A 26,183-nucleotide genomic window follows, 5' to 3' on the forward strand; every position below is an offset into this window, starting at 1 on the left:
GCACCGCTGTGGAACTGCTGGGGTATTTATTATTGCACTGCCGGCTCTCGTCTTAGTGAAGGCAACTGCAGAGTTTCCTCAAAGCCACAAGATGATCTCTTAGCTGTTGGTCTGGATTACCTCAGACAACCCGCCCTGTCATTCTCTTAGACCTACCCACAGATAGGCAGACAGATTGGAGGACAGAGGGACGGACAGAGGCTTAAAATTAGGTTAGAAATGCATTGTTTCTCCAGGCAGCAGGAAAAATGCAGGACTTCATCCAAGCTTAAAGTTTTGAAAGTTAACTTTAATTGACAGTAGAGCACGGAAGTAGAGTTCATTGCAATGGGGCTAAACTTTTTCAAACCTACGTACTTCCCCTAAAATCTAGTGAGAAACTAAGTATCTCAACTGTAAAACTGAATATGACGATAATGAATTCATTTTCATCTTTCAGACTTGTTCACTGATGAAATGCCTACAAAAATGGGAGTGCTTGCAGCTTTTGTGCTTTTGTTGCACTGGTTGATTCATCAGTTAAAAATTTCAAGGTGATAAAACATAGTCATAAAACAGAGGAACAACTGATACAAACTGTAGCAACTGATGTCAGTTCTGGATAACTAAAAGATTTACTTTTTTGCATCATACTTATCACATAGCTTATCACTAATACTCACTTTTGTCCCTCCTTCATACCTTCATTTCTAGGCTTCTGTACACTGTTGCTACCTTTTTTTAATGCAGGAGACAATGTTTGCAACTTGCTGCCTGCTGTTCAGTGTATTGATATGTGACCGTATGTGGTGTGATTGATACGGTATGTTTCCAAATTCTGTTTTATCTGTAACCTGTTGTGTGATCATTTACAGGACTCAGGGTTTGCTGGTGAAACGTCTGGAGCAGGGAGGCAAAGCTGAACAGGAGCGTCTCTTCCAGGAGAACGACTGCATAGTCATGATAAATCAGGGAGACATCCGCAACCTGCGGTTTGAACAGTAAGCTGTAACATCTTTTCCCTGCTGTATTCTGGGTGTCGTCAGTGGTTGTCCCTGCCTTTTGTGAACTCTAAACTTTCTACCTTCAATAGCTTTTCGAATAATTTCAATTTTTAGTTAGGTGCACTGGATACCATGTTGATTCTAATTTTCTTTTACTATCTCCAAAGCCAGGACACAAAGCACAATGTTGGACATTAAGTGCAGTGACTGTAAAGTGTTGCTGTTGATAAGTGGAGCCAGAACTGCAGAGAGACGTGACACACACACACAGCTGCACAATAAAACAGAAATATTACTGACTTGTTGGCCTCCCTGTAATAGGTCTCAGTGACCTGCAGTCCTTCACCACCGCTTCGCCCTCTGATCCAAAACCACCTTCACTCTTCTTGCGATTCATTTCTATCGATTCATCACTCCCATTCATTTCCTAAAGTGGAATGAAGATATAATCATGGGACTTTTCTCCCCATTTACCCAAAGCCACAAAGTCTCTCTCTCTCTCTCACACACACACACACACACACACACACACACACACACACACAAGCCTGAATGTGTGAACTCTCAGACATATTCTCACATGCTCCGACACACACATGCAGTGACACCAAACTATAAAGTCTTATCTGCTCGCTGTGTGTGTGTGTGTCTGTGTGTGTGTGTGTGTCTGTGTGCCAGGCTGAGAAATAGATTGCTTCTCCTCCAGGCTGGGTTCTGGAGGCAGTGTATGGAGGTGGTCTGCTTGGCTCTCTCGCTTATCATCCACTCTCCACAGGAAGAAATAGCCTGGATTCCTGCTAACGAAGCTCCAGCCTACAGTCACACTGGGCTGGACATAGTCATCTAAAACCACTGGGCTTAGAGCCACCATGCTGGATGAGAGACAGAAACAATGTTTGGAACTCCTCTGCATTCAGAAGTAGAGTTAGAAACTACCCATTTTTTCCTGAACAACTCTGACTTTGGCAAAGATAAAAAAAAAGCTCTCCATCAGCTTGTAAAACTCCAGACTATCACAGTTACCTTACCGCATTATGCTAATGTGTTCATCAGACTGTGTATAAAGCCACAAAGGTTTTAAGATTCTTTTTTTTTTTCCTTTTCAAAATGATGCTATTGTTATTAGTAAACATTCCAATTTCCTTCCAAGCCTTTTCTACTGTGAAAGAGGCTTTCAAACCAAATCCACCGGGGAGTGATGTTTTGTAGCGTTCCGCATTTACCCTCCTCTGCCAAACACACACGCCTCACCAGCATCCAAATGCATATGATGTTTGTAATTCTGCATGAAAATGAGGTGAAGGAGCTAAACTTTCCTCTCTGTCTGCCCCCCCTCACACTCTCATCACTTCCTTTCCCCCCCTCTTGATTGTGTGCCGCACAGAGCGACAATTTAAAGTGATAGTCTAATCTCCTTGGATTGTTTTGCATGGGTAAATATTTTGAGGCGCTTAATCTAACTGAATGTAATGATGCATTGATGGGGTAATTTATTATTCAATCAGGCTCGCGTGGAGGCTGATTACTGAAGTGATGGCACTGTATATGTGCACGTGGGAACATTTGCGTATAAACACACATACTCACTCAGTCATCACCCCTCAGTGTGCACGTGAGTGATTTTTGTAAATTACCATAAGAATAAAGATGGGAGAAACCAAATCCCACACAAGTGCCTTGGTACGGCGTGCACGTCTCGCCTCTGTGACACTGCTTGAATGAAGTGCTGTCTGTTGCGGTAGAAGCAACTTAGCGCCTGTCATTTGGATAGAATCAGCATGGTATTACTGGTGTGGTAATGAGGGTCGGGAAACAGGAGTTGGGATTGTTGGATTCTAGACATCCGCCGCACCTCTTATGCAGCTGCGTGGCCCACTCGTGGCAAGCCTATCTATATGCTAAGTGCTGCCAGCAAACCAGACTAAACAATTCTTGCGTCTGGGAGTGATGTTGAGCTCTTGTCTTGGCTTATTTGGCCCCAAAACTCGCATGAGACTCAGTGTGTGTTTTGGCTTTTTTTTTCTTATTATGTGGGTAAGGAATGAAGTATCTGTCTGCTTACTTTGGAACCTCATTGTCTGGAAAGCTTCCCTGATGCATGATTCATCATCTCTGCTCTGATTGTTGAGTCAACTCATGTCCATTCATCTCTAACCACAGAGACACATACATACACAGACTCCCATACTGTAGACAGACTTAGCTACTCTACATACTCTGTTTCTCTGGCATGATACAGAATACACAATATACAATATTTCATTACTGACCCACCATTCACCATCCTTATCTCTTCCCCGTCTTGATGTTGGTAATTATAGATAATGTATTTTCTGTTCTCTGCTGCTATACAGTGAGTAGCCCTGCGATTAGCCATGCTAACCTCAACGCTCCCTATCGACTCTCAACATACAGTACATCATAGCCTTCCTTATCCCTCTGTATCTGCCAAGCTATGATAGTACATTATTGTACTTATATCTCTTATCATGTTAAAGCTAATACATTTCTGCCTGCATGACCTCCACACTGTCTCTGTATCACCTCCAGAGCCCAGAACATTTTCAGGCAGGCGATGCGTTCCCCGGTCATCCTCTTCCATGTGGTCCCTGCGGCTATGAAGAGGCGCTATGAGCTGCTGTCAGCCCAGAGCGAACTCAGCCCACCCCAGTCAAACAGAGTGTACTTCAGCCAAGCCTCTCAGCAGCCGGGGGACAGGTCCAGTCTAGTGGGGGGGCCAGCATCCAGGCCTGGACCACAACCTGGCCTCAACCACAAGTAGGTTTGACCCTCTTTTTGTTTCTGTACAAGAGTTGTTTTATATTTTTTGACACCACCAGCAAATATTTTGTCCTTGAAAAGGATGAATGAATTAGAAAAAACAAAAAATTTAATTTAAACAGTCTCAGGCTGCTACAGTTTCTAATGCATGCCATTTCTGTTTTAATTACACCAGTGAACGACTTTTCCCTAATATCTTCACTGTGAATCCATCACAGCTTAAAAGATACACAATAATAGGCAACAGAGCAGTTTAATAAGAATTTCTACCTGAGACCTCCAAGTCCACATCACCGATCATCTTGTTAAAAGCCCATTTTATATGCCTGTGGTTACTGTTAATTTCTGTAATGCCTTTGGGCTAATTCTAGAAAGCTAAGCATGTGGGTGTTTATCAAATAGGTCTGTGTCTATAGGTTTATAGTCTTCATTTTGAATTCATAAAACCTCTATCCATTCTCTGCATTTTATATTAGTAAGCCTGTCAATATTCTGTACTGCTTGGAGTTCATCATTAAGTGTTGAGACATCTTTATTGTGCGTCATAGTTTACACTGTAGCAACTTGATAGATAATGGCTATATATGTATTGCTCAATTTAAAACCATACCTGTTATTAACTCAAAATAAAAAGATATGAGACAGACACAGGATGGATGAATCCAGTTAGCAGAACTAAACTACTATTTTCTTTTCTACCATATTACATTACAAACTTCCTGTTTTTGCAAGGTAAAAGACAAATCAGTCCATTATCTTTGTCTTGCTCCTGTAGCCACCAGGGCCCCCTGGCAGGAAGCACCCCAGAGCCGAGCCGACGGTACACCATGTTACCCCACACCTTGCTCTCCAGGACCCCGTCCGCCCCCTCCCCCTCCCTGCAGCGCAGGATCAGCACTAACCTGTCCTCCAGCTCCTACCTAAAGAACAAAGGCCGCAGATTCAACATCCAGCTGAAGAAAGGTAAGAACCAGTAGTCACATGAACTCATGGTTATAAAAGTGAAAATCTCTCTTTCTTCTCTGTTACTCTTCCTTGTTTAACAGAGAAAGCCAAATGCAAACACAGATCAACCCCATCCTGAAAACATAGATTGTGCTTTGATGCACTCAGGCTTAGATTGAGCAATCAGTCTGCCTCCAGCTGTGGTTGGTTTGCTTGTGGACAGGCCTGTGATAATGGAGCAATTGTATATCTTAGCTAGCCATTGTGGTGGGTGGGTTTGCTACTAGGCTCCATATCATTTTCATCACTTAACTATCTTTACACATACTGACGAGCAGTTGGTTGTGAAATGAACCAGTGCTGATGGGACTTGCCTACTCTCTCTCTCTTTTTTGTTCCTTTTTTTCTGTCGGAGGGAGCAGATGTTTAGTTGAAAGCTGGCACTGAGGCCTTAGCAGTGAGCTTCAGGGAATAGAGCGGCAAGTGAGGGCAGCAGTGCAGGCTAAATGCAACAGACCTCCAGGGAAATGCAGTCACAAGCTGCTCTAATATATTTGGCAAAGGTCTCCGAGCACTGCAGTGCAAGTTATATTTATTTGTTTACAATGTGATAAAATTCCTCTCTTTTTGTCTGCACATAAGCCTCTCATTTCAGTGAGACCAAGCCGGGGAGATGTTGGTGCAGCTCCAGCAAGAGACTGATGCCAGAAGTTTAGTTTATTTTCACTAGCTACATTGCCTCATGGTCTAATTCAACACCACTCATAATTCTTAAAAGTATGCTTAAAGCCAAGTGACAGAAATGGTTTCTGAGATTATTGCTCATGATTTAAATGGGGCTTACCAGAATGGATGTGCCTCACTTGTAAACTTCAAGCTGTTCGTTAAATGGAGATGAATTATTGTCCAAATGTTGTTGAATTGGAAATTCAACTGAGCACTAAAATCTGAGAGAGTCGAAATGTGCCTCTGAAATCCATTTTGACAGTTCCATTTGATTACCATCAGACTTTATCACTACTAATGTACTTTTAGACAGGGTTCAGCAGTTTTGTTGTTGACTCATTGTAATTGTTGTGATTCGGCCTAAGTGGCTGAGAGTTCCGAGTGGCAGGAGAAGATCTTGCATGGCAAATTAACAAGAGTGCCTTAATCAAATACTGCAGTTGAAAAGGACATATGCACCCCATTAAGTCATTCTAATGTGCCTCAGCCTCTCCTCATGTTTGCTGTTTAATTGGCTTATTGGAGCCAGGATTCCAACTAATCCAGAAAGGGATACAATTACTTTTATCCTGGTCTTCTATTACCCAAAATAAAGACGTCAGTGGTTAATTACTGCAGGCCTATTAGAGATGCATTCTCCTAATTGCCTGATTGGAGACCGTTAACGACTGGATCTTACAATGGGCAGGAGTTTGATTCTGTTCATTAGGCTGTGTGCAGGCCAGGGACTGTCATGGGAGGGGGCTCACTGTTGAAAGGGGAACAAAGGCCTAGATGTAGAGGAAAGGGGCACTATTATGTGCAGTTTATCTGGATAACTGGAAGCTGTGGACACAGGTACAGTGGAATATATTGGTCCAATAAAACTTTACTTTGAAAGCCACTTTTTTGTTGGAAATGAAATCTGCAGTATTTTATTTTCTATCGCTATTGTTTCATTTTGAATATAGCAACTGCACAGAGAAGAGAAGTTATTGCCATGGCAGCCTATATGACTTTGCATTAAAAGTTTGTCGCTCATAAAGACAAACTGCAGATTTAACATTCGACATTAATAACTCCAGCTATCTCTGTCTATTTAGTTATCATGCTGCATTGATGCAGAGATTATAGCACATCATCTTTCTAACTTTTTTCTAACTTTCTAACTTTACAAACAACCTCCTCATCACCTTTATGCAAGTTTGTTTGTGTGCGGAAGCCATGAGAAAGTTGCCATCCGCACTTCTCTCTTTCTTGTTCATCAACACCATCACTGTCAGCGAGACGACAGACAGTTCGACAGACTGCTAGAGAGACATACTGGGAAAAGTAGGTCATGATGAACCATCAGAGGTGCTGACAGCTCCGTGAAATGAGCAGCTACTTTGACATGAATACTAATCACTGTTGTTACCATCAGAAAAGCCTCCACTGAAACCACATAACGCGACTTTCCCACTTGACTGCTAGAATCGCCAGCGGCTAGGTTATGCATGGTGGAATCTATCTCTCTCTCTCTTAATGACTCATTTAATAACAGGATGTAGCAGGACTATTGAATTTTTAAATATTCTGTCAAAGAATAAGCCACAAACACAATATATTTGGTTTACCTCATTTTCTAGCTGACATTTGAAACAATTTCTTGCTTTTATTTGACAAATTCAGGTCTGGTCAGCAGTAAAAGGTCAGCCCTGAGATCCCCTTATTTATCTGTTATTATATATATATATATATATATATATAATAATATATATATATATATATATATATATTGCATTTGCCCACTTCCTCCAGACCAGCAATTCATATTCATTTGGTGAACCTTAAAGGTCAGTCTTAAAACCTAGGGCAAATGGCTTTGCACAGCTGATACCTGAGGTGTTTTCTCAGACTCGGCTGTTGAGTTTAGCCTTACCACTCATTGTAAGCTGTTGCTCATGGATACAGAAATAAGAAACGGCTTTAATGCACACATAAAGATCACTGCTGTCTACATTATGCAAACTTCAAACTATCTGTATATAGTAACAGATTGCCTTGACTCAGACATGATTTGAGCACAGCCTCCTGGTCAGTCGTACCAAAAAGCTTTTGGTTTAGACATCTGGCACATGATACATGGATGATTTCGAAAACAGTATTTTTACCATTTAGCTGTAGTGCACTGCATTTTAATAGGGTATTGAACAGCATTTTGATGCATTCTGCAATCCATACTCATTCATTTCTCTCTGCTTATTCTGGTCGATAACCAGTCTTTAATCTGACCATAACTTACAAGAGTGGCTTTACAGTCCACATGCAGTTATCATAAACACTCAATTTTGGTTCATAGCACTGACACTATATTTAGAGTTAGGGACATGTTTTCATTTTTACTTCCTAAAAAACCTGAGTGAGACACACCCTGATGGCAAACCAGTGAAAAATGTCAGAATGGAAAGAAATATGTCTGTAGTAACTAGGAGGTACACAACACGGTGGGAAAACCATAATTTGATCCCTGTGCAGTGGTTGCTCATGTTACAGCGGCATGTAATGAAAAGGATCTTTCAGAAATGGATATAAGAGTTTCATCTGTTTCCTAGAGACACAGTGAAAACATTTTTGAAATGAAAGCAAGAAAAAGGATGTCACTGTTTTTACCTGGAGTACCAAATCATGTGTTGCTGTCATTTATGAACTCATATGGAGATGCTGTAACACTTTACCAAACATAAACATGTGCACTTTATTTACTTCTCCCTCCTCACAAAGCTGTAGATCCCGAAAAAAATCATTGTCATATTTTTGTGGTAGCAGGGTGACAGTCTTTCAATTTTACTGACCAGGTTCAAGCACACCTGCTGGCAGACTTACCTAACAGTTTGTCTTTGAACAAGACACTGAAATCTTCAAGGCTGATGTTATGTAGCAAACCTCTGACCTTTGACTACTTTGTGATGAGAAGTAGAGAGAAAACAATCAGCAGTGGTTAGGAAATATCACATTTCATTTTGTTCCTTGTTATCTAGGTCCAGAGGGTCTGGGGTTCAGCATCACATCCAGAGATGTTCCCATTGGCGGCAGTGCTCCCATTTATGTCAAAAACATTCTTCCTCGAGGGGCCGCCATCCAAGATGGCCGACTGAAAGCTGGAGATCGGCTGCTGGAGGTGGGTCAGCACTTTTTAACAACCATGATATAGTTTTCAGCGAGTGCGTTCTTTGAGATTGTATGTTATTTCAGAGACTAATTACTCTCTTGCTGATATGGCTTTGTTCCAAAATTCAATCTTACAGAGCTTTTGTTGAAATGAGTCAAATACACTGTGTTCCCTATGGCTATAACAATTCAGCTCCAGCTTTGAATTGCAGGGGAAATGTGGTTAGATGGAACAATATTTTGATTATACTTCAATCAGACTGACATGAAAATCAGCTAGTGCTCACTTTAGGGGGAAATAACCAATGTTTAATTCCAGCTCCAATTGGCTCAGATGGTAATCTGCATAAAGGTTATGTGGAGGCCATAGATTCCCCCTCGTTAAAGTCAGAGAGCTCTTTGATTTTAGTTTTGTCTCTGAATGTGTGCATATCGCTATGTATATTTAATATGGCCTGTATGTATGTGCTTATCTGTGTGTGCACGTGTGTGTGCAGGTTAGTGGAGTGGACCTTAATGGTAAGACCCAGGAAGAGGTGGTGGCGCTGCTACGAGCCACACCCATGGGTGGGACTGTGAACCTGTTGGTGACTCGTCAGGAGGACTCCCTGCCAAGAGAAGTGGTCAGTTCCTAGTCAGCAAATCACCTTAAAACCTGTTTTCACCACTGCTTTCCCACTGAGAGAGAAGAGTATCTCTTTAACATAATATTCCAAGACCTTGGCATTTCTACATTTCTCAACAAGCAATGTACTTGTTACCACAGGAGAATTATACCTTGTTAAGCTGGCTGCATGCCTCTTGTGGTGAGCTCTGCAAACACCTGTGTACGCCTGCAAATCTCCACAATTATGTAATTGTGGTCAGTCTCAGTGCATACCTCGTGAAATTTGAAACATTAAGATTTGGGGCCACACTGACTTGGCGCAGCTCTGCTTAGATGATGTGGGAACCACAGCTTAATCACGTATATGTCTGCCTAGTTCTAAAACACACTGATAATCCTATAACCAATGTGTTTATAAAGAACAGAGCATCATACAAGCAAGTAGAGACCAGTACCAGCAATGAACTCTCTCTAGGAATCTGGTGAAGGTCACTCAATGTGTAACATTCTGTGCAGCTGGAATATTTGTCATGGTGGCTACACTGATGTACCCTTAACTGCGCCTTCAGCCTGTCAGCTTTAGGCACAGACATTCTTACACATCCCTTTGTCTTCTGTGTAATTCTGTAAGTGTTGTAGCACTAAATATATGAACAGAGTGAGAGCTTAGAATCAAATGAATACATATGGTTCAGGCTGGTTTAGGTACAGTTAACAGTTAACTGGATTGAATGTGTACAAAGAGACACAAATACAGCTATGGGCATAATCACACATATTCACAGTCTTTGTGCAATTGTGCACTGCACACACTCACACATGTATGTAGAAAATATACAGACTTATGGACAAATATATTCAAGAGCAAGTGATGCACAAGCAGACACAGTCACATTGTAGAATATGAACTGCCTCACAAACTCATGCACACACACACACTGACCAGTACACGCATATGCAGATACCTCAAATGGTGTGTATGAGCATATTCACACACACACACACACACACTTGCACACATGCACAGAGACACTGACATGGACACATTCCCCATACACACACTCGCACTCAGACACACAGCCTACATACAGGGTGACTTTGGCTGTCGCGCAACAGATGGTGAGGCTACTGCCCTCGTCCAGCCTGCGCTCAGCGGCTCTGACAGCAGGCTCGGGCGTCACTGCACCTTGGCAGACCAGAGGCCCCTGATGCCAACCTCACTCCTACCCATAATACTCAGCCTGGCACCCGGGCTGTTAACCCCGCCATTGAAGCTGTTCAACCTGTGGAATAATGGCCCTCTGAGACACATTTTACTCTGCTAATGTTCTGTTTTTCCAGTTAGAAATGCACCATCCCCTAGACTTAGCTACATTTAAATCAGTCTACAGCTTTACTTAATTTTCATATTCAAATGGGCACATGTGTCATTCCTACTTGTATTAAAGAAGCACCCAGAAGTCCTAGTTTTAAATTCAGGAATATTAAAACATATCACTGATGTTAGAAATGTGTGATCTTGCTGTGACTGAACATGATATCATTGGCTGCTTCTGGCATCAAATGTGTGACCTTCAGGTTTCTCAAAATGCTCTTTAAGCACTACAGCCAACACTGACATGCTAACTGGAGGGATCCAACAAACTGATTCATGACTCTCCACAGCAGCCTTGACAGCAGTTGAGTGATGCTGTGAGGAGTGTTAAAAAATGCACGGCTGCCCCTGGCCTGTCTACTCATGAGTGGTGCGGTGTGAGAGTTTGATGGCTACACTCTCTCAGCTCCTCAGGCATGACGCGATTAGAAAAAGTCCATCATGGAAACGCTGTCTGATAATCTCTTTCTCTCTGTTTTTGTGTTTTTATCCTTTCTTGACCAACTTCTACATGCTGTGAGAGACAGTTAGTTAATATTTCATCACTTTCCACGGCATATTAGCATTTTGCTCTCCCTTACTGCTTCTTTTTTCTCTCTCTCTCATTTTCACATTTCATAGCAGTGCTTTCACAAATCTCAATAATCCCTACAAGTATGTTCATAAAAATCAGATAAGGAGGCCAAGACTCTGCCGGTGACAGTTATTGCAAATAAAGCATGGTGGAAAAGCATGGTTGGTAATTGCCTCCCCTGTCACACACTCCGGATGGGTGAGTGCGTGTGGGTGTGTGCATGTATACTACACACTCTACTACACACTACTGTAGGACACACATAAACACACATGTATGGAAAAGTGTTTATGTGCTGTCATTCATGTAATTCCTTCAATGATAATCTGATGACGTTTTAAATTATAGCATGAGTGACATGCCAGAAAATGCAGCATCTGTCAAGGAAGTATTGCCTTCACACACAAACACACACACACACACACTGCAGGAGATCCAGTTGTATAGATGGAAATAGAAAAGAGCCATTTTTTGTCTAGTTGACATTTGCCTGCTGATGTTTAATGTCAGTGCTGAAAATCCCTCCACATCTCCTTTTGTTTAGATGTTTTATTGTATGCCAGGAGTACTGCACGCGCCCCCAGAGGAATTAATTTACCCTCCCAGCATGTTTGTGTTGCATCTTTAATTACCACGGTCGGGGTGTATTTTGACATGCTTTCAGTAGCAATAGCAGTAGCTCTCAATAGCTTTCAATAAATATGTACTCACTGGGAAGAGAAAAGGTTAAATGGCAATAGAGCAGAGTGGGGCATTGCCTCTGTGATTTCCCCCTGTCTTTGTCTGAGTGGTTACTGCTGCCTCTCTACTCCAAGGATATCAGTAGACATTTTCAGACAGATTCAATATGTTGTATTATGCTGTACTAGTGCAGGCATAACCTTTACCAAACTGAATACCTCTTTCCTCTCTTTTAAACCTGCACCACCCATAATAATGTTCTATATTAGAGGGGATTGTGCATCTTTGGTTTTCTGTGTTGTTGCACATGCTTAGTTCTATAGGATGACCCCTGTGACCTTCACGTCATAAGACATGTTAAGAGAGATGAGTTGAGACGAGCGGGAACATAGAGACAGAGTTCTCTCTAAAAGTTTAACTTGAAAACTTGAAACTTGAAACTTGAAGACGCGGTAGGAGCTTCTGATCGATGGCGATGTGAACAAAGTCATTTGTCAAGTAAAGTGCTGAAACTTCACTTGACAGCTCTGGGTTGTTGGATCAGAAGGATTGCTGCCCCCTACAGCTTTGGAGGTTAATCCGCAGAAACTGGTATCATCAGAGGGTTTTGGAGGTTTGGAGTTAGGTGGACGTTGTATCCAAATGAAAGGGTTTTTGACTTTGCCTAAGCTCTCCCCTCTGTCACTTAGTCTGACATAAACCACCACTCTCTCCCCTCTCCCTCACTCATGACCTCAGACACAATTACCAGCCTGGTAACAGTGACCACAGTAAACAACTGCACATACACTTACGCACATAAACACACATGCACACTCACCACTGTAATTTCCACACAGAAACAAGAAAGGCATAGTTAAACACACACATATGCACTGCACACTTCCCACATATAGCCAATGGATGTTTATTGTAGGAATTTATCTCCCAGCAAGGAGCACTGTTTGTGTTTACAGCTGCGAGCAAAGCTGTGCCTTTAGTCTTTGTGGAGTGGAGACTGTGTGTCTAGCTCCCTTTTTTCCTGCAATAACCAAGTCAAACATCACAGATGAGGAACTACTCGTCCAAAAGATGTCCATTCACACCCTGCCGTCAGTTGATGGAACTCCCCATTAATTCACTTGTTGTGGTGCCATTTAGAACAGACACAGCAAAACAAAGGCAGAGAAATATAATCTGTGACTCTCAGTTTGTTATTATATAAACAATGAGTTGGGAGAAATATAGTGTAGGCCTGCCATGCCCCCACTGATGACAAATCATTTTAATTCATTCTAAACCCCTTGCTACAGTATAAGTGAATTAGCCTGTAAGTATTGCTGCTATGTCAGCATGACTGCTGTGATCTCAGCTCCTTGTCTTATGGACACACACATATATGTGCTCTGAGTCGTGCCTTAAACATATTTTAAAAAACATCACAAACACTAAACCACCCCTTGTAAAACCAGAGACACAATATGGGCCTGATTAGTCACATATGCTCAAGTGCCATAATAACGATGTCCATACTTACCCTTACATCATTCTGTGACCCTACATGAACAGTATATTTTACATCCAGTAGGATTATGGACTGTGGAGAACAAATGGGCTTGTGAAGCCTCTGTTGTAACACTGTGGACGACATAAGAGCAATCAAACAGTACATTAAAATCTCCTCTTTATGATCATATCACACTTGTCACTGATCCATTAGTAGCTATATCTGCCAAGCAATGAGAATCTTAATTACACAATTAATTCCGGCCTCTGATTGATGTGACAGCCGAATTTATGGCTAGTGCAAATGCTGAGGACGCAGTAGACAAATGCATGACAGTATTGCTGACAATTATAGCAGACTAATGGCCTGTTTCATAAGTGCCAACCCCGGTGGCCTGGTTTAAAATCCTCCCTGCCATGTTTTTACCACTGGACTGTAATTGAGGCATTCAGAACTACTCTATTTGAAGATTTGTTTTAGCTGAAATAATGCTATTTATATAAGTCCTTGAATAGTTCCACAGAAATAAAAGCACTTGGTTCCCTGAAATGGTTTAGGTACTCAAACAAGATCTCCATTGTTTTTCTTTTCCAAGTCAAGGCAATCATTGTCAGTGTTGCGTTACTTTGCACAATTATTCACAGCAGATGATATCTCCTTTCCTTTTTCTTAATCATTCCTCTGACAGTAGTACACAGCTGGCTTTTGTTGTGCTGCTTGCAGTACAGTGAGGTTACCATTCATGATCTGCCTATATTAAAGTTGGAAGACAAGAACACACTTATGAAGCTGTATTGATTTTCTTGTTGCTGAGATCCATTTACCGAGTCGGTAGAGGGAGAAATGAATTGATACAAGGCAAACAAAACACAATCCCCTGTCTTTGGAGGCAACTAAATGATACACAGATCTGCCAAGTTAGAGCCAAGTTCACTCCTCCTCTTCTTTTCACTTACTCCTCAACGCAGAATTCACTTTGTCACTGACAGTTTAGTTAAAACTTAAAGTAAAATATAGAAAAACAGAATCCAAGCTGTAATACAACTGAGACTGTCTGACAATGGATGCATCTTTATGGATACATAAGTTTTGTGTTTTATTTGCCTCTGTCAAATGTCACCAAATACTTACTATACCATACGAAAAATCTGAAAACAATGTAAGAAATGTGATCAGATGGCTTACATCTTCTCTCACTCTTTCCACACAAAGCAATGTTCAGTGCTTTAACAGTGCAGATAAACCTTCTGGCGTATTACATTGAAGTGGTGATAAACAGTGCTATCTTAAGCTATGCAGTATCTACAGCAGTGCCAAAAAATGACATCTTTGGTGTTAATATAATTAGATGTCTCTAAGAGTAATGCTCTTCTGCCTCACTGTAAAGATGATGTAATGCATTGCAACTTTTTGTTAATAAAGTGCTGCAGACAGAATCTTTCTGGTCTGTCTTTTAAGGGGTTTATTTATATAACAGCAGGTGACCGAGACAGATATTTTACCTTAGTAAAACTTGGCAAACAACTCAAGGAGATGAGTCATTTCTTACTGGTGGAGCTGATAATTTAAGGTGCTGTAACCTTTTTGCCAGTATTCACACTTGTTCAATAATGAATTCCCAGTTGTGCTATGATATAACTTAAAAACGGACCAGCTGGCTAGAATATAATTGGGTGTAATCAGCAAATTGCTCTGCTGTTGCAAATGTCTAGAAATAGCTGACCCTTACTTGGTAAATTTGTTCTGAAAATACAGTTGGAACTCAGGTGAAGTCAAATTACAGGAATTGCTGTAAAGGCCTTTGGAAGGAGCTGTGTAGAGCTGCAGTTTGGCAACCTGCAATCAGTGAGAGCATCTGTGACTTTACAGAGCTCTTCAGAACAGTTTGGCAGCAGCAGATGCATCTTAGAGGTAATTTCTCCTCCACTTTCTGCCTAAAAATGTCTACAATTAGAGGTCATGGTGATCTGGTAGGTAAGGGCTCCAATTTGTTACCATGGCACATTTTTTTTTCCCATCTCCAGAAAGCATCTTCTTGTGGGAACACTCTATCCACATTGTCTATGAAAGCTCCATAAAATTCATACTTTGCTCTTACTTCCTGATTTTTAGTAGAAAAACACTTCACAGTGCACTTTCCTCCTCTTTTTCACTTATTTTTTCTTTTGTCTATTTTCTCTTGTTTATCACCGACACCTTATTATTTATTTCAAGAGTGCTGATGCAGTTCTTCCTGCATTATTAATTTGGCTCCTATAGAAGGGTTTTCTGATCAAAGAGCAGAGTTCAGATACATGCTCTATCGTAATTAAAGCTAATGCTGCCAAGCGTGGTTGAAGACAATGCCAGCCTGGTTAACGATTTCCGTGCATGTCTCGTCAACGGCACCTGTTTTCGTCGAGCACTTTTCAGCAGCTGTTCTCATAATTATGCTTGCTGTCACTGCAGAGAACAGGAGGGTGCACTGCAGCGTTGTGCTATGCCGATAAACAAGGTAGTTAAAGGCCACTTATGGCGACACAGTTACTCTCCCAAAGGGGATTCAGCGTCTGTTTCCAGAACACATAATGGCTTGAAGTGTGTATGTGCAGTTGGACATAGCAAAGCGCTTTTTATCCACCATTAGCTTGAAATGAGAGGCATCTGCTTCATGATGTGCGTCTATACTTTGTTTCGACTGAAAAGCCTTTGCAAACATTCCCAGTTGCCAAGTACACTTACAAAGTCACTTTTTTTTTATTTCTTTATGTTCTCTTTAATTAGATGTAATTGTTTCCTGAATCACCTACAGAAACACCTAGTGTCAAGTCAACCCTTTATACAAGCCACTGATAACCACTAACTGTAATGCATTTGCAGTGATGTAGACAGATCTGGCCTCAGATGCCCTCATAGAAGCAGAATTTGTCCTGCTAATGAGCCAAATGAGCTTTCTCATTAGAACATCCCCAAAGGATAACAGTCCCAGTTTGTCAGAGCTGAGTCAAAATCTGCTGGATTGCCCAGTGAAGAACATGTTAGTTCACAAACACTTAAACCTGCCACTGCTTGCTGTGCTCTTCATGCCCTTCAGTTTTGTGCAACAGCTTGCCTCTCAACCTTTCACTGTACCTGAAAAAGCCTGGGTTTGTTTTTAGGCTTAGAGGTATTTAATATTCTGCCCCTTTGTCAGAAAATGTTGTGCGAAGAAACACAGCCAAAAGAAATTTGTGTTACAATACTTATCACGCGTGCACCCCTTTATGCAATTACATCCATGGCTGATTTCTTTTAGCCCTTTTAAATTCATTTCCAATGACCTTTAATGTCGCCAAATTGGGCCAAGTGTGGAAAGAAGTTTCCAGCAGTGTTAATTGTTTTAGGCAGTGATGTGCGGAGAACTCAGAGTTATGTGTGAATAGAAGTAATTGTAATTCATTTGCACTCTCTCTCTTTCTTTCTCTCTCTTTTCTTTTTTGTATCTCACCCTGGCTTTTTCTGTTGCTCTGTTTCTCCGACACACACTCGCACACATCCAACACACCTACCTTATTAGCACGTGACAAGTTAAGCGAGGTAGAAACAAAACAAAAAGACCTATTAAGCAGGCGGGACTCTCTGCTAGAACGATGTGCAACATTTTCCTCTGCCCTCTTGTGTTCACCTCACACCTTGTGTCTCTGCTCAAATGCTGCCTCTATCGCCCTCCCCTGCCCAGACAATGGAGTGTAATGAATGGGAGCTACCCCATCATGGTGTTAATTAATAAAGGATTTAATTGTATAATGGACTGTGACTGCATGGCTGAGTTAGAGAGAGAAAAGAGGAAACGACATAGGCTTCTTACAGGCACTCCACTTAAAAGTGGTTTAGTAATAAGTTTGACCTTAATGATCAGTACCTGAACACAGCACTGCATCTCGTATTCACCAGGCATCTTTTGGAATTTGTTGTGACTTAAAACATGTGATACAGTATGAACTACACACTCTCCAGATGTCTGTGGTCACTGGCAGTTGTGCTGCAGTGTAAGAGTACTTATAAACGCAGTGTGAATAAAATCTTTGAACAGATGATATCAGTGGTGAAGTTACATAAAGACAGTGAAAAGTGCCTTTGTGAACATCTGTGTACAGATACAAAGCAGAAGACTGTGTATAAAGCTCCCACACTGTGTGTGACACTGAAGTTACAAGTATGAAATTTGACCCTGTCTTTACACCTGAAATTGATTGGGCAATGGCAGCGCAGTCACAAAGCAGAGTCCAGTCAGAGGGTAGCTGGTATGCTACTATGGGTCGTGCCTGAGGATAGGAACAAGCAACTGATATGGCTGTTTAGGTTGGAGGACTTGTTGCTCTGGAGAGAATGTTGTCCTCTCTGTTTGAGAGACCATTTTAATTTGTTGATCCATGTTTGTGAACAATTTACTGCTGATGACCTTACCTGAAAAAAAGAATTTGTTTTTTGAAAGTGTATTAAACACAAAATGTTTCAGTTACCAATTCAGATGTATTTCACAAAAAAAAAAAACAACAACTTTTTGAATGAAATTTAAGCATGCAACCTTTTCAGTGATTTTACATCAGTTCATCTATTGTCAGTGCTTTTGTGCTCTCTGTCCCAGGTGCATACATGGGACTGAGCCTGGAACAATGAGCTGACTTTCTTTTTTCTCCTGTACAGAGGTAGTTGAATCCAGCTCTGCCTGAGCTGAATCGGTGCAACAAGGCCTGTCAAGCAGCCTGACAAACTCATTCTTGGCTAGCGGCACTTGTTCCTGTCTGATGAAAATGTTACACTGCTCTCTCATTCCCTGCCTCGGCCCGCTATTCCCGGAACACAGCTCTGAGTGGGTGGTTATTCTGTCATCATTTTGGAGGAGAGCGTGCTCACACACACACACACGCGCACACACAGGCTGAGACAGGGTCCATCCAAAGTAATTTTTTCATCCAATGTATTACTATCTTCAACTGCTAGGCTAAAAGCCTCTCCAGGGACATAACTCATAGCCACTGTTTATTTATTTTATTTTGATAAAACATCTTCATTAAAGATAAAGACTGACCCTGTCAATGACGCATAAGGCTATTCATCCACGAGTGTTCTATTCAGACTGGAAATTGCATGTTTGTGCTCCGTTGCTAGGGGCCTGGATTGGAAACCAACTGATCACAACCTATGAGTTGAGTTAAGGTTACTCCAATACAACAGCTGTCAAAGTGACAAGATGTCTTTACAAGTCCTGGACAAGAATGAATGAACAACTGTAAACATTGTTGATACGTTACATTTACCCCTTCCCTGCATAACTAATTGTTATTCAACTGTCATTTTTTTTCTGCCCCCCTATCTGCCTCATTCAGCTGTCTGAGGGAAAGCAAAGGGTCATTTCCTGACAAGAGCCAGTGATTTCTGTGATACAGCCGGAGTTGTTGAAATGCAAAGCGATTAAATGAATTCCAGTGGTCTGAATTTACTAATGGTCCATTCAGGGACAAAGCCCAGTTGGCAAGTTGTACAGACAGGTGTACTGCCATTTTGGAAGAAGGAGAAGAAAAGCAGAGAGAAAGAAAAGGGGGCAGATAGGAGGGCCGTCTGGAGAATAGGGGCTCAGTCAGAGGGTGTTGAAAAGAGCCTCCACCTGAACGCACCACTGCATCCTAATAACTCCTCAGCCTCCAAAAAGGAAAAAAAAAAACAAAAAAAACACCTTATGCTCTAGCTTTCCCTCCTTTCCTCAGCATCACTCTTTATCCGAGCAGCTGTGAAGGGCACACACCTGGCTGCCATCCATCTGGTTGTGTGTGTGTGTGTGTGTGTGTGCGCACATGTGTATTAATGTGAGTCTATTTAAAGAGGTCTTGCTGGTGGGTTTCTGGGGTTGATTGCTCCCGCCGCCAGCATTGTTCATGTAGATTTGGCTGCCATTGCAATAATCACACATGTGCAGCACTATCTGGCCAATCACAGTATTACAGTACTGCTCTCAAGCTTCCATTCTGAGTGAGTTTGTGATCAGACAGTTGTCAGCTCTTACTTGTTGATTCTAAATGTGTATATGAGGAAAGTGAATGGGGTATTCTCTCACTCTTCAACAACTGCTGCTGATGTGTTTATGAACAAGGCACATAACTCCCATGAACTGTGTGCTCTCAGTCTGGCCAGAAGCAGAGGCCCCACGACTGTCTGGAAAATGTACTCTTTGAAATGTAAAAAAAAAATGTATTTTCTTCTATCAAACTGTTTGGAAAGAACAACTGTGAACTAAGATCAAAGCTGTTGATTTCAGCACACTTACTCAGCTACAGTATCTTGGCTGTAGCTCAAAAATCTTTGGTAGGCACTGAAGCAATGAATGGAAATTATTTTAAAGCATCCTTAAATCTTTACCAGGTTTTCCAGTAGTCAACATAAGAAAGAAACTGCCAGCTCTTTGATGCTTCTGGTGTTTTCTTTACCCTATTAGCTTCCTCTCACATCTCCTCTGTTTGGCTGCAAGCAAGAAGTAAAATACACAAATGCTATTCCTTTGGTTATTTTGTACAGATGCTTTTTGTTAGACAGCAGTGGAAATTGTTAGAAAAGAGACCTGAGTGGTTGTTTGATGGACTATTTCCCAGCTGAATTGATCACATCGGGTGTTAGACACTCAACAGTTCTCTCTCACACCTCTCTGGCACCATTTTTTGTGTACCATGCATGAGGATATGCAGTACGGGCCCTGCAACGAAACACTACTATGGTAATTTTCAACAAAAGGCCCGTGGATCGGAGGGGGAAACAAGGTTACATTCTTAATGTGTCACAAATTATCCTTCAAAGGGCTGTTGTTCAAAGGAAGCCACTCTTGTTAGAGCATCAAATTGCTACCTGGCGTTTTCAAAGTTCTCCGCTGTCCCCACTGTTCCTGCACTGAGCTTATGACGGTGGAAAGGAATTAGCAGCGCTTGGCTAGACAGTATGGCCAATTGACGATGACAGCCCTGAGATATGTGACATGCTTGCCATCCATTCGCTTTCTTCTCCTGCTCCCCTCATCTTACCCCTCTTTATCTTGTCTCCCGCTTGCTTTCCATTTTCTTGTCATTCACCATCCCTGTCCTTTTTTCAATTTTTGTTAGACTATTCTTTGTTATCTTTTTTTTTTTTTTGGCCTCTTTGTTTTTCTGTCTTTTCACCAAAGTTAAAGTTAGATACTTCTCACAGGCATTTGAATGCAACAATGACACTGTAGTTGGGCTCAACAACAGTTAGCCAGCTTTGGTTGCTAAGTTGAGTCATCACAGCCTAAAAGACTCAGAGCTGTGTGCAGAATTATGTGCCCATTATTTTTCAGCAGAGCATCACACATATTCACTTTTTTTTTTGGAAGGCCAACTTATGTATCTCTATCTTTCTTCACTACCCTCAGCAACCAGATGAAGATGACATGGTGTTAACCCCTGATGGCACACAGGAGTTCATGACCTTTGAGATCCCCCTGAATGACTCAGGCTCTGCAGGTCTGGGTGTCAGCGTCAAGGGTAACCGGTCAAAGGAGAACCATGCCGACCTGGGCATCTTTGTGAAATCCATTATCAATGGAGGGGCTGCCAGCAAGGCAAGTGATGACTCCCACCCACTTATTCTCTGACTGTTACCTTGATGGATTCCATTGATTCATTGTTTTTGTTTTGGTAATATTTTGTTGTCCACTTGAGAAGGGATATTGAATTTGAATCAAGTGTTGAATGTAGGTGTTTATGAATGCCAGATGTTTGGTACTGTTTGTCCTCCAAGATCTGAAACCAGAAAATTACAGCATCATTAGCAAATCTAAAATCTGTTCCAGTGAAAAGAAAAAGGGAAACATTATGATTTTGCCTCAATATCTACTGTTTTTTTGGGGGTTTTTTTTTAAGGAAAGGCTACACATGATCCCAATCAGTTTCTGTTACCCCAGGAGCAGCTGCAGAATTTACATGTTGTTCATGTTTAGCACCAGTGATGACAGTATTCAAGGATATTTTATGAGCCAGTTCTAATGTCCCTCTGATGGTGTTTGTCTGCAGGATGGGCGTCTACATGTCAATGACCAACTCATTGCAGTCAATGGAGAGTCGTTGCTTAGGAAGACCAACCAGGATGCCATGGAAACGCTGCGCAAATCCATGTCTGTAGAGGGAAACAAGCGAGGGATGATCCAGCTCATCGTGGCACGGCGGGTGGCCAAAAACAATGAGGTAGCCCAACAGTCAGGAAGGAGTCACACTGATGTAGTAGGGACTAAATGGCATCACAAGGAGTCAGATGTAATTGATTTTCTTAATCGTTAATATTATTCTAGTTATGACCTACTGTGCATGTCACTTTCCCCATGTACACCCATACAGTATATAGTAAATATAGTTTACACACACTCAACAAACACACATGCAGACTTCAATTTAAATCTTGTCTGTGAATGAGCAGAAGACATGTTGAATGAAGAAGAGGGATGGCTACATTTCAGCTCTTCTGAATGATAAATGAGAGTGGCTTTCTTCTACTTTGCCACTAGCTGTAATCTGCCCCCCATAGGTTTTTAGAGCTTTGAGATAGCTAGAGGAGTACCTTTATGAAGCAACCACACCACCATGCAAATCTTCAAACAGTCCCATTTCCTGTGTGAGATAGGTGATACTGTTTCATATTTCACCCTCATTCTCTGTGTGATTTTCTTTGCCCACGGTGGGCCTTGATATGATATCTAAGAAGCACTTCACTGAGTTATGATTGACAGGCCTGTGGAATAACACTGTAGGATAGGCAGATAAAGGAATATGTATTGCAGTTAGGTGAATATTTGTCATGAGGCATCAGTGAATAATATTAAAAGTGAGGGGATTTCAACTTCATGAAATGTCTGTTGTGATACAGAACTAATCCCAGCCAAAGAGAAACTGTATTCTCTCACATGCTTGAGTAAAAAACAAGATGAATGCAAACATGATTTAGCTGAATGTGAAATGCTGAGTACAGTGTGACTGTATTTCAGATAGTGGATTCATGTGTAAATACTTCAACACACTCACACACGTTCACTCACCCTGCAGCCAGAGGTTGTAGATCAGGTTTGATTAGTGTTGCTGTGACTCTAATTGGAGCCTGTGTCCCGTGGCTGTGTGTCAGTTTGGAGTACCACGCTGAGCCCCGTCCTCCCACTCTGCCCTTCACCCTCATCCTCCAAGCGCTCTGTCTCTCTCTTACTACACATCATCCCTCTGATGCCACGTGAGCTTGTTTTTTTTTTTTTTTTTCTTGTTTTAAAATTTCATCTCTTTCTCCTCAACTTGTGCTGCTCCATAGTTTAGCAGGTAGAACATGGGATAAACTCAGCCAGAGTATCAAGTAAGTATCACTTACGGAATTACTGTTCTAACAATCAAGGACTGTAAGCCTGTTCTTCTTTAACGCACTAAAACAGGAACTCATTTTAATCTCTAAAAAAGTATGTATATTAGCTGCTCTTGTCCCTTTACTCTAAGTCATACAGTACAGTAACAGCAGGTCAAGCCCTCTTTTTTGGTCCTGTCATTTTAATTTCATGACTACGAACCCTCCCTCCCACTTCTTCTGTTTTCAGACAGACACCGTCTTTCATTTGAATGAGACCACTGTGTTGACACGGCGATGGTGCCAGCACAGGGGGATCCAGCAAAAAACACAGGGAAACAAACATACACACACATACACACAAAAAGAACTAAACATGGCTTAACTTTTGCTGCAGTGTAATGCAACATCACCCTTTGATTTGCTGTCCATTAAAGATAAAATAAATTGCCACCTTTGATAACTTCATGTTGTCATATTTTATAATCCTTCAAACCCACTGATCTTTCACTCCAACCAGACTTTCAGTGATTATATTTTGTTGTCTCAGTGTAGTTGAAACAACTGCATTTTTTAAACATCGGGCCGTTTTCAGTCTGCAATCCTTTCTCTTTTCATTCTGCCTTATTCCTCCTGCCTCCTCTACCCTCTTTCTCCTCCTGCCCCACCTCCAGACTAGGGGAGAGGACACACGTCCCTCCTGGGAAAGCTCAGCCCCAAGGTTCAGTGAGTTCTATCACTTCGGTCCAGTCACTCTCCTGTCCTCTTTAATCCCTCACCAGCAGGCAGACAGGTAGACAGACTGAAGACACTGAGCAGACAGTTTGGGTCAAAGAAACTAAAAGAAATAAGTTTTTTTTTTTATCATCACAAGCTAGGTGGATGAATGAAGGATGACGTTTTTACATTAACCTTTATTACAATTTTGATCCATTTAGAGAGACAATTTAGAGAGAAATTTTGACAAGTTTGTATATAACTTGACATTTATTTCAACATCAGTTGCTATGAGACAGCATATTGACGATGTTTCAGAGAAAGATTGAGAGTGTGTGAAACAAAGGGAGAAGGGAGATGTAATAGTGCATTTTAGAATCCATCCATTAAAGTCCTATTATAGGCAATCACACATTGCTTAAACTGCAGTGTTTTCAGGAAGCTTAGTGGTTTGAAAAGCTTCCATAAAGTCACTAGTGGAAATTTTAATATATTCAGAGTAGAGAAAAGATAAGATTGTAAATGAAGAATTTAAGGTCAGTTGCAAACCTCAAATAAGAAAAGCAGAAGTTAAATGTCGACACAGGCTCCTGGCAGCAACATCCACCCCCTCCTCTTCTCCCCTGCTCTGCTGTGTTGGCCAGGCAGATTTGTGGTGAGCCAGCGCCAGTTTGCCACTGTCACCCAGCCGAATGGGAGTGAAGCACTGGAGGCCACCACTGAAATGAATCAGATCCATCACTGTCTGCAGGGGAGAGGAGCCGAGCAGTACAGCCTAATGCATCAGAGGCGAGGACTTAGATGGGTGCAGCATATCCAGGCCACCTCACTCCATGAAAATTGCATTGATTTCATCATTGCTTGGTCCTGTGGGCTAAAGTATGATCATCTTTGTTAGAGCAGAGCAGTGTAATGTTTCTTGCTAGTTTAAGCTTGTTTGGTTTGTTGGGTGTTTGCAAAACTAAAACTGTACACCAGGCATCTGTTTTCTTCTACTTGGTGTAATTGAAAATGTTCTAGCTGAAAAGGACCTGGTAATATGTGGATATGAACTTGAAACACCGTACTGGGAAAGCGAAATGCTCTGTGAGACATGCTCATTGTGTGACCACCCAGAGTAGCCTCTTCACAGACACACACACACAAATGCATTATGTACAAACATACACACTTCTGCACATTGCCCAAGGTCTCCCAGAAGAACTTGGGCTGAGACCCATCCAGACAGATCCTCTCCATCCAGTGGACTAACAAGTGTTTCAATAGGCTGGTTCATACTGCTGATGGCCCATGATTAAGCCTATATCTGAGGTGGAGTACCTGGTCTATTATTGCTGCCATTAAAGCAGTGGCAATGAGTGGCCTTCGCCTTGGGCTAAAATGAGAATTTTTGCTGACCTTGGAATAAAGAGAAAAACACTTAAGCTTGGTTAGAGATGTATTCAAGCCAACAAAGCAGTGCTAAACTTTTATTGGGATATTTTTATTGTAGCACAAACCCAGAAGGTCTCTGTGAGCCTGACAAGTGTGGACACTTACTACCTTGATCCAAGCCTTAGCACTTAAGTACTAATCAGTTTTAGTTGAGGAGAAGAGACTCTCAGTCAGATCATGGGATAGAAGTGAGTTGAAGATGCAGCAAGTCAAATGCAACAAGATCTAAAGTCAGAAGAGCTGATGAAACCTGTCAGATGAGTAACAAAATGTAAAATCTGTTTTTGACTGCTTTTGGAAACCAGTCCTAATACCAGTACTTTAGATTGCATTTGATGTTTAATCCAGCAGATACCAAAGGTAGCAGTAAAAGCATGATTCATAACATTTCAATATGCTCAGCACCCACACAAGCATAGATACCCACATACACACACACACTCTGTATCAGAACAATTCATTTCCCCTCTGTTCTGGTCCTGCAGATAGCCCCCGTTTGAAAAACTACCATTCTGCCCCAGATAGTCAGGCGATATGATTGGTAACCACCAATTTGTTTGAAGCATTGTAATTGCATTGCTGCTTCAGAGACTGTATAATTTCTCCTCTGTATCTGAGTTCTATTAATACATCAGCACATGTGTTTAAGCAATTAAATTTATGAAAAGTAATTTCACTTCCTTTATATATTTATTTATTTGGCCACACTTCCTGAAAGTTCTCCATCTTTCATATTTTCAGTACGGGGACTGATCCTCAAGTCACGAACCCAGAGTCTTGTGACTGAATCAAATCTGTTACAGTAGGTTTTTTGTTCAAAGTCAGTACAAGATTTATTTTCAACTTTTTGCCCTTCACTTTTGATGGTTTTAAAAAATGTACATGCATTCATTCAATATTTCAGACGTTTAATCTGAGATCTTATTATCTTATTTGTTTGTTTCTTTGTGACAATTTTGCAGACATAATCCTGTGGATGCTTTTTGAAAGCATGGCTGTTGTTTTCTGACACATACACCCTGATGATACGGTAGTGATTCAGTTTTCCACTGGCTTGATAATAAATTCCTTGGAAATGAGGAATGTTGAGCAAAGTGTAGCACTGAGCTGAGAGATGTGCTGGTTAGAGAGCAGCCTAAATAATTAGAGTGTGAACAGTTGTGATGACATAAAGACCTATTTACAGTTTTTACAGTTGGTAAGCTGCAGTTCTCTGAACTGAATTTACTTTTTAAAAACTGTTTAGACTGTTCCCTTTACCAACATATACCTCAGGACAACAGTTAATCTAACATCCAAAATAAGGCATTACAATAATGCAACCCCAACCCCAAAAAACACATTATATAATACTGACAGTTGTTTCCCAGCAGTAACACACTGACCTAAAACAACAGGTAGCATGC

At 41.4% G+C, this 26,183-nt stretch overlaps 1 protein-coding gene across 1 annotated transcript in view; it reads left to right on the plus strand.

Moving 5' to 3' along the window:
- The window catches only part of LOC108898296 (partitioning defective 3 homolog), a 310,889-nt gene that overhangs the window by 151,797 nt on the left and 132,909 nt on the right, over positions 1–26,183 (plus strand). Inside the window, exons 8-14 of the mRNA XM_018698248.2 lie at positions 855–980; positions 3,534–3,761; positions 4,540–4,727; positions 8,435–8,574; positions 9,062–9,187; positions 20,684–20,872; positions 21,324–21,494. Coding sequence (XP_018553764.1) covers positions 855–980; positions 3,534–3,761; positions 4,540–4,727; positions 8,435–8,574; positions 9,062–9,187; positions 20,684–20,872; positions 21,324–21,494 — 1,168 coding nt within the window. The remainder of the gene's footprint in view (positions 1–854; positions 981–3,533; positions 3,762–4,539; positions 4,728–8,434; positions 8,575–9,061; positions 9,188–20,683; positions 20,873–21,323; positions 21,495–26,183) is intronic.

The sequence above is a fragment of the Lates calcarifer genome, linkage group LG24, assembly GCF_001640805.2.
Source record: "Lates calcarifer isolate ASB-BC8 linkage group LG24, TLL_Latcal_v3, whole genome shotgun sequence".
Taxonomy (NCBI): Eukaryota; Metazoa; Chordata; class Actinopteri; family Centropomidae; genus Lates; species Lates calcarifer.